This window comes from Aythya marila (assembly GCF_965140915.1).
Source record: "Aythya marila genome assembly, chromosome: 3".
In the NCBI taxonomy this organism is placed as follows: domain Eukaryota; kingdom Metazoa; phylum Chordata; class Aves; order Anseriformes; family Anatidae; genus Aythya; species Aythya marila.
Genome location: NC_139044.1, coordinates 119,287,593 through 119,300,861, shown reverse-complemented (window position 1 = coordinate 119,300,861; position 13,269 = coordinate 119,287,593). Strand labels below are relative to the sequence as shown.

General features: G+C 41.8%; 1 protein-coding gene across 9 annotated transcripts in view; it reads right to left on the bottom strand.

Annotated features, from left to right (window-relative positions):
* Window positions 1-13,269, bottom strand: part of DTNB (dystrobrevin beta) — a 197,681-nt gene that overhangs the window by 130,846 nt on the left and 53,566 nt on the right. For all 9 annotated transcript variants that reach the window (XM_082757277.1, XM_082757279.1, XM_082757280.1 and 6 more), the window contains one exon: window positions 6,024-6,148. In XM_082757277.1, coding sequence (XP_082613403.1) covers window positions 6,024-6,148 — 125 coding nt within the window. The remainder of the gene's footprint in view (window positions 1-6,023; window positions 6,149-13,269) is intronic.

Here is a 13,269-nt window from a genome sequence, read left to right as displayed (position 1 = left end):
CAAACTCTCTGGCCCCAGTGACCACAGGGCACAGACACCAACACGCACACAACAGTTTGGCTACCCACCTTTTGGTAGACCTGCCAGCGGTAGCACATATTCTCCCTGAACACTCCGTGGCCCCCTGAAAATGCTTTCTCATCACATTTTTACATGATTTCAGGGTGGGACATGCATTTCCTCTCCAGCTGTCACAGCCCGTGCCATTATGCCTTAGCACAGAGCCACCTTCACCAGCGGCTGAGGAGGTGACACACGCCACCTCTCTGGTGAAAATGCTAATTTTTGGAAGAAAGGGAGGAGAAGCAGCTCAGGGCAGCTGCATCTGACACAGCCCATCTGTCACCAGAGCAGCATCCATGCTCCAGAGCATCACCACACTCAGCAACAGCACCAGGACACCTCTGCTCTGCAGGACACACAGGAGGACTAATGGTGGTGGCAGCTTTTGCTGGGACAGCTATTTCAGCTAAGAATAGGACACGCACTTATCCTAGGCGATGGAGTTGTGTCACATCAATGGCTAAGGTTGGCAGGGACCTCTGGAGATCATCTGGTCCAACCTCCAGCCGAGCAGGGGCACCCTGAGCACATTTTGCACCTTGTGCCACCTCAGACAACGTCCTGAAATACAGGCTTTAATGCAGAGGTTTTACACGCTGATGGGTCCGGAGCCAGAGGAAGTGCTCCAGCTGTAACCTGAAATAACACCATGGTGAAGGAAAACTTTAACGGATTTCTCCCATGAAAACTGATTCATGTCACATACAATCTCTGCTTTATCAAGTGTAAACTGACAAGGGGTTTTTCAATGCCTATTAATTTTTTTTTCTGTCATTTAGATGGGGGAGAGACTTTGGAGCCTGTGGATTCCAGCAACCATACCCAGGAAATCGAGTATGCCAAAAGCCAAAAAAGAAGATGATTCAAGCAGAATCACTCTACAGCAGCCTGACACCTCACACCTAGGCACAGCTCACAACCTGGAGGAGGAGGCAGGCAGAGAGATAAGGGCGCAAAAAGCACTGACCTAGCAGGAGGAACAAATTTCCATTGTAACAGTGCTGACCCAGCACAGCTGCAGGAATTCAGGTAAAGAGCAGGAGAGGTACTTTGAGAAACATTCACTTATTTTGGGAAATATACGTAAAGCAAATCCATGACTGCCTGCTGGAGCATGCGTATGGTGCTCTTTCAGAGGATTCTGTAAAGCTCCTGACTGCTACATTGAAATTGTTGTGTACATTTTTCATAGATCATAAAACGATAGAGAAATACCGTAGTAAGGGGGTGTCTGTCAAACACAGAAGGTAGAAGAGACCGGCGTTCTTACAGAACTAAAATTGCTCTCCTTTTGTTTTTTAAATTTTCAGTGGCAGGCAATTCTGCCACTTTTCAGTTTGCTAATCTATTCTAATGATTAATTACTTACATTCACTATTAAAAACACACTTGTTGTTTTTATTCTGAATTTGTCTAGCTTCAACTTCTGGTCAGTGTCTTTTGGATAAGCTTATCTGCTAAAGCTCCCTGGGATTATTTTTCATTTCCCTAAGATGGATATTTTTAGAAATACCAAATAATTCCTCCATGTGTTATACTACCATTACTTGAGCTACCTGAGCGTTTGAACATAAGGCTATGCATCCTCCAATATCCACTCCCAGTCCTTTTATCATTTTCATTGACCTTTTTCACCCCTTCAGCCTCCCAGCACCCACCCTGACCGTGGGTACTGTGTCACTGCCAAGTTTTCTGACATGGATCATGCCACCACCGAACAGCAAGGGTGAAGTCTCCTCCTCGCACTCATATCACAGTAGCCTCCTTGGCTATAAAATTGCCCTGAAAATGCACATTCAGGCAACTACATGCCACAAACTCCAAAATTCTGGGAGTCACTCTTCCCTGTATACCATCCTTTTAATCCTCATCATTCCTCCAAGGGTTTTCTAATTTACCTACCCAGCCTACCAGCAGTGATTTTGCATTTTTCCTCCTGGCCATTCAAACAACCCTTACCAGCACAGAGGCCAGGTCCCTGCAGAACTCCACGTGAAAGCCCGCCCTGTGCAGCGGTTTCTTTTTCAGTTATATTGAGGCCACCTAGCCAAACATTGCTTTCAATCTGCTGTATGCCTGCTACATTGAGGATTTCTTTCTAAATTATGCAGCGCTCATAGTAAATGCATTATTTCAACAGTATCACTTTATTAATCAAAATTAATCTAATCAAAAACTAGAAGCTGAGTCTGACTACACCGAATTGACAAAAGCCTGTGTGTGCTGATGGGCATGAGTTACCTTCTTATTTACTGATCAACGAAACAGCTTATCTGCTGCTCAATGATTGTATTCACCATCAAAGTCAAGCTGGTAAACCGAACGTGTCAGAGATTGCCCTGATTGACTTCACTCAAGAAGTAACACGTGTTTTCCTCCAGCGCTCTGGGAGCTTTCCAACTGCTCCAAGACATGGCAACAACCAGCAGCAAGCAGCCAAATTAAGAAATTTTCCACCTCTTTCGGAATGCAGTTTGGGCTGAAAATGTAGAAGGTGCAATTCCACATCCTTTTGAATTACCTCTGACAGATGGCTGAGACCATCAGCATATTGCACAATTGCTGCCTTCTCACCAGCCAAACCACCATCTGAAAACTATTTTCCTGTAACTTCAACCATTACGACTGAACAATTTATCATTTATTATTTAAATGCAACAGCAGGCCAATATCATTCTTACTGGCTTTTATTGTTTATACTAATAATGTATGGCCATTTCTCTTTCCCCTTTGTAATCCTTTTTTTTCAAACCCACCTTCTACACAGCAGAACTCCCAGTTTCCATTCTTTGCTCGCAATCTTTGCCTTTTCTCATCCCCTTCAGCTGTATAAATGGTTTTTGCTCCCCTTCCAAGTCTTTTTTGCCTGGGGTCACTTGGCCAAGTATTCTTAAACAGCTCCTAGTTATTAATATTTTTATGTTCACATTATTTACTCAGCTGACATTGATTTCAGCTTTGCAAGACAGACTCTCCTAAAGCACTGCTAGATGCTGCTGTGTACCTCATTTACATGCAACAAATGTAATCAGGTCACGATCACTTACACCTAAATAATGACTCATTGTAGCCCTGAGCAATTCCTCTTTTGAAGTTGAATTCTCTAGGACAGAATCTCCACCAGATATGTCCTTTTTCATGCTTAAAAAGTGTTACCTCTATTTTCAAGAAATCCCAGCTTATATAGAAAACCTCAAAGGTGGTACTCTTAAAAATATATATATATATTTTATTTTTATGTTCATTTTAAGTAGAGAATCATTTTGTTTTCCTGTGATTTAGCAGTTGACACAAATACCACATGCCATCTACTTGCACTGCTCTTACATCAGACCATTACTGTGCTCTCGCCGTGCCTGAATCAGGCAGCGGTCCCCAGCGCTTGGTCCCTTGGGCACCCCTCCTGCGTTAAAGCTGGCAGCAGGCAGCAGATGTCCCCAAGTTGGGACACGGTCCCAGCCCCTGCAGAAGGTGTCACGCACTGTGCCTGCCCAGCTGCAAGCCCCACGCACCCTCCAAGCCCCTGCTGCACCCCCCAGCAGCTTTCTCCATCACCTTTATATATACTAAAAAATTGTATAAGTATTGCATTGTACACTCCCTATTGTCTCTTGTGAATGCCAATCATCATCAGCTTGGAAGCAGCACAGAAAACCCACACAGAAAAATGTGAATGGGTTCGTGATGCTTCATGATTTGAGAAAATTTTAAGCACAAAATGATTTTCCTATGAGGCTGAGCAGCACCTCACTACAGAAAATCCAGATTTAAAGCTAAGCGGCTCAAAGTCCACAACACCTCCCAACCAAGGCATGGAGCTCGCTCTGGTACAGCCTTGTCCCCGGGGATCCACTGAGCCCTGCATTTAGGAGAACACAGCACTGCAGCTTGGAACTGGACAGCTGCAAAATGGACCTTTTTTTTTTTTTTAAATATATGATTGCAAGCTCACAGAGAAAATCAGAACAGCAATATTTTGTTACGTCAAATCCAGCTCCACTCACTGCACAGGACTAAATAAAGTATAAAAGTTGGGAAGTATTCAGTGATGCAGGAATGGGAGAAAGCAATCACACAGCTAAGCAGAAACTGGTAAATGCTGTTTTTTAAGGAGCTTAGCATTGTAACAACTTGTTCACATCATGTTATGGGTCTTCTACGCTTGTTACAGAAGAAAGCCACATGAAAGTTTTACCACACTACGATAAGCTTTACTACTCTCACCTTTCCAGTATTTTTGGCAAGCTAGCCTCCATTGTTTTCTTGCTGACTGTCTCAGCTGTTAAAAGGAGTGTCTGAAACAGCCAAAATCATACGGCATTAAGAAAGGTCGAAGGAGCACATCCTAATACCGAACTTTCAGTGGTTATAAGACATTCAGACTTGAGCACTTTGGTTTTCCATTCAGATATTGTGACAACAGGGAAACCACTCAAGAAGAATCTAATATTTATGAGAACTAGAAGAGCATTGACTCCACTTACTCTCAGAACTGCAAATTACTGAACACTCATGAAAATGCGAGTCCTTCATTTTACATAAATTATTTCCTGGGCTGCACCAACAGCAGTGTGGGCAGCAGGACAAGGGAGAGGATTGTCCCCCTCTGCTCTGCTCTCATGAGGCCCCACCTGGAGCCCTGCGCTCAGCTCTGGGGCCCCCAGCACCAGAAGGACACAGAAGTATTAGAAGGAGTCCAGAGGAGGCCACAGAGATGATCCAGGGGCTGGAGCACCTCTCCTGCAGACAGGCTGAGGGAGTTGGGGTTGTTCAGCCTGGAGAAGAGAAGGCTCTGGGGAGACCTCACAGCGGCCTGTCAGTACCTAAAGGGGGCTGCAGGAGAGCTGGGGAGGGACTCAGTGTCAGGGAGTGCGGTCATGGAACAAGGGGGAATGGCTTTAAACTAATTAGGGTAGGTTTAGATTATATATAAGGAAGAAATTCTTTATTGTGAGTGTGGTGAGGCCCTGGTGCAGGCTGCCCCGAGGAGCTGGGGGTGCCCCATCCCTGGAGGTGCCCAAGGCCAGGCTGGATGGGGCGGGGGGCAGGGGACGTGCCCATGGCAGGGGGTTGGAACTGGGTGGGTTTTGAGGTCCCTTCCAACCCAAACCATTCTGGGATTCTATCCCTTCCTTTTGCTACTCTTTCCCCACTCTTCTCTGTAGCACGTGCTAGATGAGATTTAGCTAGATGTAGATTTAGCTAGATGAGAAGACAGACTTTTTTTCAAGACTGTAGGACATTAAAATAGATCTATCTGGATGCTTACTTTACTAAAAATAAAAAGTGCCAGAATTTGATGATTTTCTCCAGTTTTACTTTTCAGGAGAAAACTGGCAAACGAGGGAAGCAGACTGATTTCAAGTTGGTTCAAACCAACACCAGTACAATGCTGTTTTGTTAAGATCGTTCCATCTGTTTGGCAATAAGGTTAGGATGAAAGGCTAGCAGCAATACCACTGAGCAGAAAAACACAGCAAGCCTCTCGGTGAGATAAATAAAGTCAATGGTCCCACAGCAAGAAGTTAAAACCCCCTAATATTAACCATAATTAAATATGGCCTCTACCTAACATTGTTTTTTTATATACCTTTTTAACCTACAACAAATGGATCGGACTACTTTATCAATGGGGAGATGTGTAAAAGGTAAAGTCATTTAGTACTTGGCAAATACTAATAAATGTGAGTGGAATATACAAAATACACAGTCAGGCTTTAGTCTAAGTATACATAAACTTATTCTGTATCAATTTTTAGTTAACAAGATACTCTTAACAAAACAGTATGTTTGAAATATATTTTTTTTCAGACAAACATGTAAACATTTATGGCATTGCAACTTTATAACACTGACCTAAGGGCTCTTTCCTGCTAGCCAGTTCCAAAGTCAAACACAACCACAGAGACCTTGTTTCATATCGCTGATGAAGTGAAAGGTAGATTAAAGTGGATACTCACACTATATGTGCAAGATCAAGTGGCTTTTCTGGCTGCTCGGGAAATATAGGACGAGGCGGTTCTCTGCTTGGTACGCAACCAAGCGATTTACTAATTGCATGGCTCAGCTTCTTTGCAGGCGATTTCTGTTTTTGAAAAGAATGACAAAAGTGAGTTGACTATTACAAAGAGCAGTGTAATATGTGCAATCAGATGACAAAAATGTAAAAAAAAAAAAAAAAAAAAAAAAAAGCATAGAGTTCGAAACAATTTACATTATAACATACTAAGAAATTAGTAAAGAAACTAATAAGCAAGTTGGTTTTCTTAGTTGGTGTTTTTTTGGTGTTATAATACTGGAAAATGAAAATAGTTTAACAAAAGTACGTAACTTTGAGAAATAAACCAATTATCTGGTGTTTCTGTCAGGAACTGACATCCAGCGAAGCAATTTCTTACACTCTCTGATAAGGTCTTCTGAACACAGGTGTTGTATTTTGAGAGGAGGGCAAGGGAAGAAAAAAGGTGGTGCAGAGAAGCAGGTAAATGACCTGGATGCACAGCCTTACCGATTGCCAGCACCGTGTTCATTTCCAATCTACTAGAATCAATTGAAATTTGGAGCTATGCCTTCTCCTTCTTGTCCTTTGCTAAAGTAATTGTTTTTGAAAGACAACTTCCAATTTTTTGTTCATTATAGGCAAACCAAGGTGAAACGTAGAGAGATGAACAACCAGTTTATTTTCTTTTGCAGTTCACTTGATGTGTTATCTCATGTCACAAGAGGACCAACTACTCTGGGACCAGCTGAGGAAGACACAGACTGGCAGCAAGTGTTGCCAAACACACAGAAAAATGGCTTGGGTCATGCATTTAAAATGGTAAGTCCAATGTTGACTTAAAAAATTAAGTCTTAGAATGTTATTACTTCCACCAAGCTCACCACGATGTGGTGAGGAAGCAGGAAATGCTTTTATCAGAGCTCAGAAGTAACCTGGCAGTACCGTGCTTCAGACCAGGCTCAGTAACAGCCCACGTACACGCAACAGGGTGGCTGACTGCTCCACCCTGTCACTGCCTGCTGTTCCCGTAAGATGTTCCAAAGTGGAATTTGAACCAGTTCTGAATGCACATGTAAATTACAATTCAATTTAACATTCATTTAAATAGGAGGTAAGGCTACCCAGAACAAGAGTAACACCTTATCTTGGAGTTATCATAAGAGAGTAACTAACAATCCCTAACAATGAATTAAACGATCAGTAATTACCAACCAGTGAGCCTCTTCAACTCTGGGCCTCCTGGCTTTAGCAATACAAAACAGGCAATAAAGGCTTGTTTGAGCAGAGAACCTATGCGTGAGGAAGTTGTGGATTTACACTTCATAGTTTATTGGGATGTTTTTTAAGTAAAATAGTAATATCAATCAAAAAACAATGAAAAAGGATAAAAAACTCCTTTCAAATTAGAAGACAAGAGCTGGATGCCTCTGAGATTAGGATATTATATATTATACTATATCCTAATACATTAGGATACCTGGTTGTTTATTGAAGGTTTATTACCTCCATCAATTATCTTACAATTCACAGTCAATGCTAACCGAGAACTCCAACTCCAAGCTGCCTCTTGGAATTCATGATGGATGCTTTCTTGGAAAAAAAAAAAAATCACTCATGATAACATTGTTCCTTGGAGTACATGTCAGTGAAGACTCGATTGGTAGCTGCAGTGGGCTTCCAGTGCATCTCTCTGCTCACACTGCTTCACAACACATACTCCGGCCTGCTTCTCATACTAAGAGGTTAATTCAGAAATTAACCCAATTATTCCATCTTTTGCAGCCTAATTCTTTTCAGATTCTGGAATTTTTATTCACCAGCCCACAGACCCGACCTGAGAAGCAGCAGGAAGCACGTTGGAGGCCACGGAGTGCAAGCCACCCCACAACCTTCAGACACCAGAGGACAGGGGTAATTCAATCGTCCTGATCCATCTTGCTGCCTCTTGCAGGCAGGCTCTCCCTGTCCAGGCAGTGCCGCACAAATCTCCCGATGTGCACCCAAATTCTTATTGCCTCTCATCAGGAAGGGCTTCAGTAAGAAGGATGCCGAGATAATTAACTGCTCCAGGTTAGTCTCCTGGAGGGAGCTCTGTAAAGCTGCGTTCAGAAGCACTTCAGCTTGCTAATTCACTAAGTAGACAGTGCTAAAAAAGACTTGCTAATAGGGTTTCATGTGTTGAGGAAACCTGGTAGATAGCAATCAACAGATTGCAAATACAGTTGAAGTGCACGGTGCTCTCACCATGGAAGGTACAGATGATCATCAGCCTTTAATTATTTTGAAAGCCAACAAAAAAAAATCACAATCCGATCTTTCTATTATTTCCTACTAAACCCACAGCAAAAATTCAAATTATGCACTATTAATTTTGTTATCAAATAAATGTGATGATACCAAAAGTAAAATTCTGTTTTTTCCTAAATGTCAACATTCTTCATGTTCAAATTTTCCACGTACATTTATGTCCAAATTTTTTCCCCACTTCTCATCTATTTCCTACTTCACTCGTTACTGTGTTTATCTTTTGGTTTCTGCACAGACCATCCATTATCACAGTGCCTTTTCTGTGACCTCTTCTTCGCAGTATTTCAGGCTATTTTAAAAGCGTTTTTCCATTGTGGTAACAAACACCATACCCTACTGTGCTAGCCCACCATTTATATTGTCAAACAAACACAATGCTGTCTAGAATGCAGTCATATCGAGCCACTGCCGCAGCTTCACTTTCTGAAAATTACAGAGGGAAGATAATTTCTATTGATCCCAACTTCTGGATAATGCTTCTCAGTGCAGCTGAGAGTGAAAAGAGCACGGCAGGCTGAATGAGCTGAATGAGCACACTGTTGCCTGGGCAAGTATGCCTCTCATGGGTACTTGGCTGCCCTGAAAAATCACACACACACGCCTCAACTAACTGACTTCTACTTCAGAAATATCTAATAAAAACTACCTCCTGCATCGCTGTCACCGGTCCTAACCTTCTGTCTGATGTCTCGTCTGATGTCTCCCACAGGCATCTTGCACCCTGCAGGGGGGATGCCCTACCCTTCCAACAGCCCTGCAGTAACAGAACCCTCAGCCACCACTAACACCACCAGAGAAAACTTCCCCAAATTACACCACCCACTTGCCCATCACTATGACCACCATTTATTTATTTATTTTTTTATTTATGTTTACCAACTTCTTCCCCAGCTGTTTACCTTGTTTCTTCTTGGCTTTAATCTCTATTTGTAAATAGCCGAGGGCAAACTATGTTTTATGAATTATCTGTTACTTCCCAACGCATCAGGATCGCAGTAAGCCGGGAATCTGGACATGCTACTACAAAATCACCAGTAATATCTGGGTTTCACACGTTCTAGAATCCAATTTACCATCTTAATTTATCTTCAGAGTTAGATGGAAAAACAGTCTGGTGCCTTTAGTTTCTAACGCTTTCAACCACTTAACATTTCCTTCTAGTAGAGAAGTATCCGCAGTCAGCAGCTAACGTCCTGCTCCACGCTCAGCTCCATCCACACCTCTCCTGGGAGCTGCCAGCACCGCAATCCGTTTTGTTTTGCTTTCTAAATGGGCACGGCGCATGACTCACCAGGATTTGCACTGCTGTGGGCATTGTCTGTCTGATGGTAAGTGCAGCTGATGATCCAAAAAAAGGCAGGCACGTCAATGAAATAAGTGCTCTTCATCTGGACGGAACATCTCAGTGGATGAGTCACCTCAGCAACCTTCCTGGCCCCCTGTATTCATGGTTTTGGTTTTCTTCCAAACTGTTAAGTCATACAGCAACTTTCCTTCCCTTCTCACTGATCACCTAATTGCTGAGGCATCCAAGACATGCTCCTTCTCTGCATTATTCCAAAAGGTTTATGAGAGAAGCTATTGGTTTGATCCCACCAATCTGCCAGAAGTGCTTTGCTGCTTTGAGTGCGGCTGCAAAGAGTAACTGCAACACCTCCTCGTGCAGAATTCCCGCTTTCCCGCACAACAAATCTTCTTAATTTATTTATTTTTTTCAAAATTCCTTCCTTAGTAAACCCTCAACCTTTCACATCTGTAGACTTATCAGCAGAGGATACTTACCTTGTTCCCCAAGTCTACCAGTAAATATTTTAAACATTTTTTTCTGCTTCATCATGCACAGAATAATTAAATTTGTTTAAAAAAATAATAATAATTACCAACAGTTACCATAAATATTTAAGGAATCTACGAAGCTTTTAAACAGTTATAATTCAGTGTCTGGTTAAATGACATCCCAGTGGATCCCCTTTTTGAAATGGTTAAGATTTACATTTTGGGGTTTCCTGTCCTTTGAACACCTATAGAATTCGCTGTCAGGGGTGGACTACTGAACTATGTACAAATCAGTTACCAGTTCCAGAATTGTTCCTGTAACACCGCTTCCACCACAACTTTCTAGATAATGGATGTTAATAAATTTGCAACTCAAGAAGAAAGCAAGAGCTGGATAGATCAGGTGAATATTACAGAAGTCTTCTTTCTCTAGGCACAGCACTAGCTGGTATGCATGTTTTCTGCACTTACTACAGTGGTAAGTCCAAAACTGCATTCCTCAGCGGTGCTAAATTTGTAATTATCAGTCATTAAATACAGTTTGCATGACCAAAATAGCATTTACCTACCAGCAAGCATACCTGGATTCTCCAGCTTCCAGAGAAAGCTCAAAAAAAAAGTTTTAAAACAAAACAAACAAAAAAACCCTACAACTTCCTCAGAGGCTGGAATGCTTGCTCTCTTTTGTAACATACAAGGTTGAAGGAAACTCTGCTCTGTGCTGTACACTCTTTAAAAAATTTAAAAAGTTAAAATGCTTTTCCTCTTACCCACTGAACCACTCTGCCCCTGGCACTCACCCTCAGTTAGAACCAAATGCCCAAACACCCAAGGTTTGGCTATTTGTATCTGGTACATCAGTTGAGGACTGTCCCCGATCCTACATTTTTATTTAATAAGCAGTCATCTTCCCGTCCAACTGAGTTATAAATAAAAAAAAATGTATGAACAATAGCTAACATATGCAGCAATGCCTGCATAAGTATGCACAAGCCTGTAAGTACGAGTTATTCTCAGCACTAGAAGTCAGCTACCTGCTCCCTGGGATGCAGAAGGCAGTGTCAGCACATTGCTGCTCTGCGCAGGCTCGGGCACAGCTCTGCAGCAGCTTGCTGCTGCCGGGGATTCAGCTCCATGCCCTGGGAGGTTGCAGAAATGCTGGGAAGGGACCTCCTGTGAAAGCACAGCAAGTGCTGAGCATCGGTGTTCTTACTCAGGCTTAGCCACAACTGCCCTGCGTCCTCTGGGTCACCTCGAACGAGACAAGCAGGTTTGAGGCACGCACATCAAATGCAAATGGACTGGCCACTTTCTGCTGGGAAAACTGTTATTGATGATAACACTGAAAAAACGTGTTAAATGTTCCAAAGATAGCAAAGTTACCAGTAGATGCAACTGCACATTTTAAATGTTTAAACCCACTGCATCTCTCCTGTGCATTGCCAGATTGTTTTCATTCCACTACGGGCTGCAGATCCTGTCTTTGTCCACCTGCCTGCTAAATCCTACACCCATTAAAAAATAACACTTCCGTCATAAAATCAAAAAGCTGGAAAGTATAAAATACACCACCAAAAGTTGTCTTTCTACCGTGTTCTCATTACCTATGTGCCCTTTCTTTATAAATCATGTCCACCTCTACCACAAGGGTCTAGTAAATGACTGTTACAAAGGGATCAGGAATTTATTTCAGGCAATAAACACTGAATTTGAAACATGGTTAGCAAGATCTCTTGCTTGAAGACAAAGATTCCAAAGGTATGTTTTGGGGTTTTTGCTCTCTCCTCCTCTGCCCCCCAGCACAGGCTGGGCAACCCAAGCCCCCCCAACCTTGCAAGTCCAGCACCATGTCCCTGCTCGGCTCGTGTCTAGGGGAATGAATAAAAACGTGCTTGAGATGTTTTATGACTTTAAGATAGTCTAAGTGGGAAATTAAATGAATCAGAAATGTAAGAGAGCAATTCTGAGAACAAAATCTTATTAACAGCTACTTACAGTATTGCTCGCCTGTAGCTTGGTAGATAAAAGGGCCTGTCTTTTGTTCTACATTCGATTAGTGCCCACTGTAATGCCTTCCCAACGGAAGTCAGATGTTATCACTATAGAAACATCTGAACCTTTGCTTGCTTTATTGATAGCTCTTCCAAAACCACTCAGTGAAGGGTGTTTATAACTAAGAAATACACCATTATTTATAGGAAGAAGACTGCTTTACTTCAACTGTCATTGAAACTACAGCCACCAAACCTTACACCCTGCTGTAACTTGGCCATTTCAACATTTACCTGGAATTTAGGGATGACAGATGAGTACTTATATTTAGCAGCCTAAACAAGATGCAAATAGAATGAACAATGGCCAATCAAACAACTTGATTGCCAGATCTGCTGCACATACATAACTTTAAGTGATCAGTGTTTTGGAAAGTGTTGGGAGTATTTCTTCTCCCAAAACAGGCCCCAACTAACAGTGTGTTCATTCAGCAAAACACTTTCATTAAACAAATGGTTTCTACCGGAATTTCTGTTTATATGCTATTTGATATTTAGCATATCCAAAAATTAAAGTCATTTTAGAGTTTCAGGAAAAAGGACCTCATGAAAATACTTGTTATTAACGCTTATTCTTGGTTTCAGGGCTCCAAAGCTCTGAAAATGTACCACAGAAGTCTGAACTAGATCTTGCTGGACTGAGAACCTACAAAAAATATGTAAATATGTATGTACGTACTTATATGTATTACTGTATCAGCAAACCAGGTAATTCCTTCTGATCCGGTCAGCAGGTCACTCAAAATATTGTTGTTGAGCAAATGCATATATAGGTATGTATTAAAAAAAATAAAGACTGGATTTATATTCTTCAGGCAATGACAGTCTACTAGCAGTTCAACTAGCAGTTCAGATAAGATGTTCCAGAAGATGTAAAGTTCTGGAACCTATGCCATTTTTAAAAAGGACAATATTTAAGTATGAATTTTCCTGTCTTCTCCTTCCAACTACTAACAAGTACTTAGCCCCCTTTTCTAAATTAAACAGTCATGTTATAATGATTCTTGCTCATGGAGATAATTACTAATTAAAATCCAACCATCATTTGAACTTCTTTTTGAATAAGTAAAA